Source organism: Rhipicephalus microplus, chromosome X (genome assembly GCF_043290135.1).
Source record: "Rhipicephalus microplus isolate Deutch F79 chromosome X, USDA_Rmic, whole genome shotgun sequence".
NCBI lineage: Eukaryota > Metazoa > Arthropoda > Arachnida > Ixodida > Ixodidae > Rhipicephalus > Rhipicephalus microplus.
Window position 1 is genome coordinate 188,373,528 of NC_134710.1, and position 7,641 is coordinate 188,381,168.

The 7,641-nt window shown below is 38.9% G+C and overlaps 1 protein-coding gene across 3 annotated transcripts in view; it reads left to right on the plus strand.

Annotated features, from left to right (window-relative positions):
* MYPT-75D (Myosin phosphatase targeting subunit 75D) overlaps positions 1–7,379 on the plus strand; it is a 393,518-nt gene extending 386,139 nt beyond the window's left edge. For all 3 annotated transcript variants that reach the window (XM_037428768.2, XM_075878366.1, XM_037428769.2), the window contains one exon: positions 1,368–7,379. In XM_037428768.2, coding sequence (XP_037284665.2) covers positions 1,368–1,706 — 339 coding nt within the window. In that variant the 3' untranslated portion in view covers positions 1,707–7,379. The remainder of the gene's footprint in view (positions 1–1,367) is intronic.
* The last annotated feature ends 262 nt before the right edge of the window (positions 7,380–7,641 follow it).

Consider the following 7,641-nt stretch of genomic DNA (forward strand, 5'->3'; position numbering starts at 1 on the left):
TTTTCATATATTTTCATGGTGGGCTGGATGACATTTTCTGAAATTTGGTATGTTAGGTCTATGGCACCAACTGATGACAATGTACTTCATTTTCAACAACAAGAAATTATGTAGGACTCAGTAGACTCCATCAAAATGTTTAAACAAACCTTTTAAGACTGGAAACGGGCGTGCACTTGCGCATGCCCTGCTCCAGCTCACACATGACTAAGATATCTTGTATCTGTGAGCACAGCAAGCAGATTTTGGATGCTGCGAGTGAGATTGCTTACTTTTCATACGTTCATTCAGTTGCAGAATGGCAGCAGAGGGGAAAAAAACAAGTATTGCATTAACTTTCATGCAGCAACATTCTCCAATGCTGTTTTTTTATGTATCTATGGCCACCCATGATGGTTACACGTGGCGGTATCACACTTCAGTGAAACGGTGACAGTTTGTTGCTAAGGCACTTTAATTCACTTGTGAGTAGGCAGTGGGCATCTCCAAGACGCAAAAATGCTTAACTTATCCCTGAAAACTTCTTAATGAAACGACGCAGGAAAAAAAAGGTCGCTAAGTGCACGTTTTCAAGGGTATGTCCACACAGACCACTGATAAAATTACCATTTTTCGCGTCACAAGTTTCTTATAAATGGGTTCGACTGCATTCATGATGCTGGAGATCTGAAATGTTGTTTTATCTGCCTATTTTTGGCACCTAAAACTCTTATTTTAATGCCTAAATGCCTGGCCTCTACTCATAAGAGTAATGGAAATGATGAACAGATAGACTCGGCACACTAATTTCAGTCTTCTGATTGCTCCCGTGAAAGAGTGCATGTAGAGCCATAAAATTTGATATGCCCCGTGTATTTCCAAGTTCTTTTTCTATGAAAGAAGCCGCACTAAGCTGTCCTTCCTTTCATCTTGAAATATAACTTAATTGGTGTTAAAAAGTAGGCATGCTGGAAACCATCAATTCTTTCAGTGGATCACAGAGAAGTTAACTAGCAAGCAGAGCTGTGCTTATACTGTTTACTTTTTTTGTTTCTTTGTGCACTGCTGAAGTGTGTATAATTTCATTTATTCTGTTTAGGCAACAGCCAACTGGTTTTAATTAGAACTTTTGGTGTCAACTACTGTGGGAATTCAAAGGCACTTTAACCACTAGTTGGCTTCATTTTTACATCACCTTGGCTTGTCTAATACCCTTTTTTGAAATTGGTGTTTCATGAAAATAATCTCGTATAGCCTGATAATTGCTTTTCATGAGTGTCTTTTGTTTATACAACTGTTAATGGAAAACAAAAGTTTTTGGATCTATATCCATGGCTCCCTGATCATGAAGGTAGTAAGTACAATACATTTGTGGTTTTTCAATGCAGGTGGAAATCCACGTGACCGTGAACACTCAGCAAGCATCTGTTGGCTTCTCCCCTCAGAATGGAACGCTCTCGGACCTGAAGAAACACAGGGCTGACCTTCGAAACAGTCGGGGGTCCCTTACACTTTCTGCTTCACAGCAACAGGAAATAGTCGGCAAAATGGCAGCATCTGCTACAGCACTCGGACAAAATGGACACCAGCACCATTTCAGTGCCACTGTTCGCAAACCGAGCTACGAAGCTCCCCCTTCGCCATCAACATCTCTTCGACGTTTTCGTAGTGATCCTTCAGAGATTGTGGGTGAACCACATCGTAAAGACTGTTGCGCCATCATGTGATGATGCCAAAAGGACACAAGAAAAAAAAAGGAAAAAAAAAAGCTATTTACTTTTGTGTTTTGAAACAATGCATTCGCAAAAGTATTTGCATTCCTCAACATTTTCGACGTTGCGGTGACGCGAAACACGGTGCTTGTGCTCGCGACCGCAGTGAGCTTCTTGGTGGGTAATGGTTCCGGTTAGATAGAGAAGATAGTGATAGCTCACCCCAGGTGCGCATGTGCCAATATATGATACACGACGTGTTGTGCATAAAATGCTTCTACTTTTTTTTAGAGCTTATATTTCAGGCAGCATAATACTGGGAAAGTCATTGTCAAAAGAAACATTTTTTGTTTGGCACTTTGTGATGGGCTTTCTACAAAGAAAATGTAAAGGACATTCAGTGAATTGAGTCGTGAATGCAGCAAATCGTGCCAATGAACAGTTTTTGTTTCAGTTCATTGTGTGCTCCTTGTACCAGCACATATTTACAACGAGTGGATTTGTACCGGAGATGCTCAAAGGGACAGACGCACATTATATTTAAGTCAAAGTGAGTGATTAAGATAGTTTTGCTAGCATTAATTTTATTTGTAGACATTATCTCTGCATTTCAAAGATTACTGTGTAGTAGTTCATAACACTGCACGGTTAATATTTAGATGCATAGTGTGCATATAAACTTTCTGCATATAGGAACTACCAACTCCAAAGTTTTAGCAAGACATGCTCAGTAAAAAAAAAAAGTTAATTTCACCTTAGCTTGGTCATGCATTTGTGCACCACCATGTTTATTTTACATACAGGGAAATTCGTAAATACTTGCCTAAACAGAACTGCCGCTGATTCGGGCTGCATGTCCAGGCTTTGTGGGCTTTCCACACAGGTTCCATACGCTGTAGGTAACAATATCTTCAACTAGTGAACCGTTACATAAAAGTGATACTGGTGCTGCCATCTTACTGTGGTTTTTACAGTTGTTTTATAGGCAGGAAATCAGTTAATCACTTTCATGTGGCTAAACTTAATATAAAGTCAGGCAGGTTGTTGCAGCTCTACAAGTGAGTGAAAAGGGATTTTGTTTTGTACAGCAATCAAAATGCATTTAGAACATGTTCTACCATAAACTTTTTCTCCATCAAAGTAGGCAGTGGGGCCACTTTGGTCCTATTGCGTGTAGATAAATGCACAATTAACACAAAGTGCGAGTTAGTTTTCACAGTGAGTTACAGCATTCTTTTGACACAGCCACCACTATTTAATTTTTCTTAATTTGCTTTAGTAATGTATATGCACCTATAACGTCATGCATGAAGAACAGTACTAAGGTTACCTCGGTGGCCATCTCAGTCTGGCTTTGCAGCAGAATCTAGTTCATACATTCAGATTTCTTATACTTTACCAACTCTTACACTTTGGGGCACTGGTACCATTTAGTTCCCTTAGGGACATGTGTATTAGCTTGCCACTAGTTTCCTAAAACTGTGACTGTGCACTACTGGCATCGTCCATCCAGGGTGCTCATGTCAGCTGCTATTCTTGTTCTCTTCAATAGCGTGTGCAATTTACTTGAATGTACACTACCATGTGGAAACTGGAAAACAGCTATGCATGTGCTCAAAGAGAGGCTGTTACTGTGGATATTCAACACGTTCCAAGTGAAAATAACAAACTTCATTTTACAGTACTTTGTGATTCACTGTTACAACTGCTATAAATTGTTCAATTTAACTCCGAAGCAACTACAACAAACTATATTTAGCAGCTTTACAATATTTTGCTTTCTATCTGGCTTTTTGTGCATTTCTGTGCAAGAGTAGCTCTGCTTCATTTATAGAGTTGCCAATAACATTACTGAATGCTGCATTTTCCTTAAATCATGCATGTTTTAACCATGGTTCCCTTAGTAGCATATCATTTAGGTTATACTTATTAGTGCAAATGGGGCATCTGGATTTATATTCATGTGTTTATTAAAATTAAGTGGCTGTGCTTTTCCTAGGCCGCATGTTTGTCACAATTTCTCACTTTACATTAATATTTTTTTCAAGCCAAATTCTCTACAGGCCATTTAACTTGGTGTACTAGATGCAACGTTTTGAAAGTGACACACATTTAATGCAGCAGGCAACAGCAAATTAGCAAACACACTTAACATTAAACAATATTGCAGCTGCTCTTGTATTGAAATGAAAAATTTTTGTGGCAAGTTCGTTTGAGTGAATAAGGAAAACAAGCATGAGAGTAACGTCGATGAAACAATAGAAAGAACTGGTGCTGTTCCTTGTCGTGCAGTGTTTCATTTAGAGCACGTTTTTTCTGCTCTAGTGCATTTCTTGTTCAACTTGTTTGGAACTCTTTTTGCATTGTTTGTATGGAAAGAAAAAAAAAAATTTGGAGAAATTCAAATGTTTCCTCTTTGAACTTCAAACTCAAATTGTCATATTAATGTAGTGGTGAAAAATTCAAATGTTCCTTTTCTGAATTTCATACTCAAATTTTAATACCAGTGTGCTGGTATTCATTATTGTTATACAAAAAATTTAACCTTCAAAATTTCCTTCTTTCATTCAATACCAGTATGATGTAATTAGAATTTTCATGGGTGTTTGCCTCTTGTTTTTTCATGCACTTGCACACGAATACATAGTTACAAAAATCTGCTTGAGCCTCTGATCACATATGAACTTTAATCCTCAATGAAGAGTAATAGTGATTAACTATGAAGCTGCCACTGTCAATATAACATCATGGCAAGATGATACAGGGTCTTCAAGCTAGCATTGCTACCCACATATATGTACTTTTCTTTTTCACTCATTTTCTGACTTGTAATGCTACTGTTACGACACTAACACTACCCCGTAGCACCACTTTCAAATTACTGTCTGACGTACTTGTAATGACAAACATGCATTTCAGGAACCTACTTCAACATTAATTGCCTCTAGTACTTCTTTCAAACTCTTGTGTTGTTTATAGACTGAGTGTCATTACATGTATGGTGCCACAGTGTACTGTACTTTATGCCCAATAAGCACAACCATGAAGGCTCTACATTGTGCAGCCTTTACATAGCCTTTGTTCCACCTAGTCTTGCTTCAGATGACCTCATATGAGGGCATTTCTTGCATAGAAAAATACATTAAAGGGGTACCCATGCAAAATTTTGAAGGCAAGATAACTTCCTAGATAGGTTTGTGTGGACACGCACACATTTACAAAATATCAGCAGGTACTGTAACCAAGAACTTGAAATCAACTTCAAAGTGCATGTCATGCATCTAAGCGTGAACTGGAGCACCTCATACACATTAACTTGGTTTTATTGTATACAACCACCAATCTACTACATCAAGCAATTGTGTTGGCTGCCCTGCTCCTCAAGTTTGCTCTCTGCCATGTGCACGTAAGGGACTGTTTTATGTGCTCGCATGTCTAGCTCTGTTTACAAAAAGGGAGAGACAGCCTGGTCTTACTGAAACCACAGCTGTATTTAGGCACCATAAAACTTCTTCAAATAGTTAACCATTTCATGAAAAAGCAAGCAAGGCTTTCAGCCGTAATAAGTGGCTCATTGCGTGCTTATTGTGACAAAAAAAACATGGTAAATTTCTTTGTGAGTACTCTTTTAAACATGTTAAAGCTAAAGAAGTTCTCAACTGAGTGCTTTGCACCATATAACACACAAAGTTTTATCTTTAGTTGCAAGTTTGTGTTACCTTTACAGTAAAGAACGGGTCATTTTATTTCAAAGAGCACTTAATGCATTTTTTAAAGCTAAGTGCTTCGCTTAAACGCACATAGAATGTACAGGCCGATTTGCGATTAAAAAAATACATATGTACACATTGCTGCTGCATATTTTTCATGGATGTGTTTAGTCGTTGCAGTTGTTCAACTAGTTTTTTCATCTATTGTATACAGTCAACAATACTAACTAGCGAGATAGGGAGTTGTGCACTGTAGATCATTTTTGTTGCAACTCTGAGTATACTTCCATGGAGAACTGTGTGGGTGACGTTGTTATTTGTTAGCTCCACTGAGCTTCAGTTCTTTGACAATGTTGGAGCTTCGAAGCATCTTGTCCTTAGTGGGACCACTGTAAGAGTTGCAGTATGTTATGAACACTGCACCTTGTTGAACTGTCTCTTGGCAGCTGTATAGAGTTGGATGGGTTTACTGCTGAGATCCTTTACCACAAAATGTGGTCTTCTGCAATTTAGGATGATTGTTTCCCCGGTATGCGCTGGCCTAAATAACCTCCATTTTCTCCGGTCCTCGGGGCATTCGCTTTATGCCAGCATTTTTGTATTCCGTGTAAAGTGTATAAATATAGCCAAACAGCAGGTGATCTGCATGCTCTGTAGTGTTATAGATCTAAGCCTTGTTTTGTTGTGCTTATGCTGCATTTTGAGGTTTATTGTGGCAGTGGTAAGCATTACGTTAGAAAATAAACTTCATGATTCCACCTGAAAGACATGCCCAGGGTTGTGAAAGGCTGCCAATTAGAAACCGTCCTTTTTATTTCTAGCACATCGTTTATGGGTTCATTACTTTTTTACTTTTGTTGCAAGAAAAAAAAATTTTTTTTTCCCATTCTGCTTGTAGAAAAGAAACACCGAAGCAATGGCACAATCTTATTTGACAAAAATGTGTCTCACATGTCCAATTTCTATTCTGGCATACATGCCTCTAGCGACTGACTATGAGTCTGAGCATTATTTGCAGCATTCCAGTTCTGATGTGTTTGACATATGACCAGGCTTAGCCAAAGCTTCTTGAAATGCCATCCTGGTTGGTGCCAGCATGCTTTAACCGCAATGGTTATAGAGGCCAGAAATAGTTGTTCATTTGCAGGTATAGCAATGGCAATTTTTAGCACCCTAGGTATGCTTTTGTGCTGGTTGCAGAAGGCAGAGATTATGCCGCAATTTGTGACTGCTACATACTTGTCAAGATGGTGTGATTTCTCATGACTATAGAGCACCAAGTGGTGGCCTTTAAAGTGCAATGAAACACTGCCTTGCTACAAGCACCCGTCGTCAGCTGCTACTAATCAGCTTATTGTCTAGACTGTATGGGGTGACAGGCTTGTCTAATCTGCACAACACATTGACATCTTTTTACCTAAAATATGTGGTACTGTGCATGAGCCTACAATGTACTTTGCTACACGCATTAACAAAAGAGATTGGGGGAGGATTCATCATATTGTGTCGTCAGCAGACTGGAAGTCGTCGAACTGCTGCAGCTGCGAAGCACAAATGTTGCTGATGTAGTAACAGTTAACGAAATCCACTGTAAAACTGCCATTTTGCTATCGGCCAGTGTTAGTTGTGGCTACAATAGCCTCAAGTCTAATAATTTTAAGCAGTTGCTGTGAAGCATTGTCCGGTATTAGTTTCAGATGTTGTATTGCAATGCCATGAAACAGCACGGGAAGTTTTAGGCTAATTGAGGCCATTTAAAGTGTACTGGCAGCTCAGACAGTCATTGGTAACTGCAGCAACTATGTTATGTTTTTCTTACCATTTATTTATTTTTTTGATAAATTTTTGACCAGCTCTCCTGCTGATATATTTTTTTCCATTTTGGCATGCACTCTGCTGTGCAGCTGTAGCAGAGTATTTCTGTAACTCTTGCATTTCTCCATCCTTAGAAGGCCATGAATAAAACCTGGGAATACTGTTTCTTGTCGAAGTGCTTTCTCTTAACACATTTTTGCTGAATTTATAGCTGAGCTTTCTGAAAAAGATTCGTGCCAATATTCTTCCACCCGTTTTATGGTGATGCTTCTTTCTGTGCGGGCTAACAAACTATAATTAGCATACGACCTGCTCAGCAACAGTTTATCTTGCAAAGTAAGCAGTTTTATACCTGGTAAAAGCCTTGTTTTACAGCGAAAGCTGCTATGAGATCACAAAAGGGGTCGTTTTTGGTGCTGTAGTTG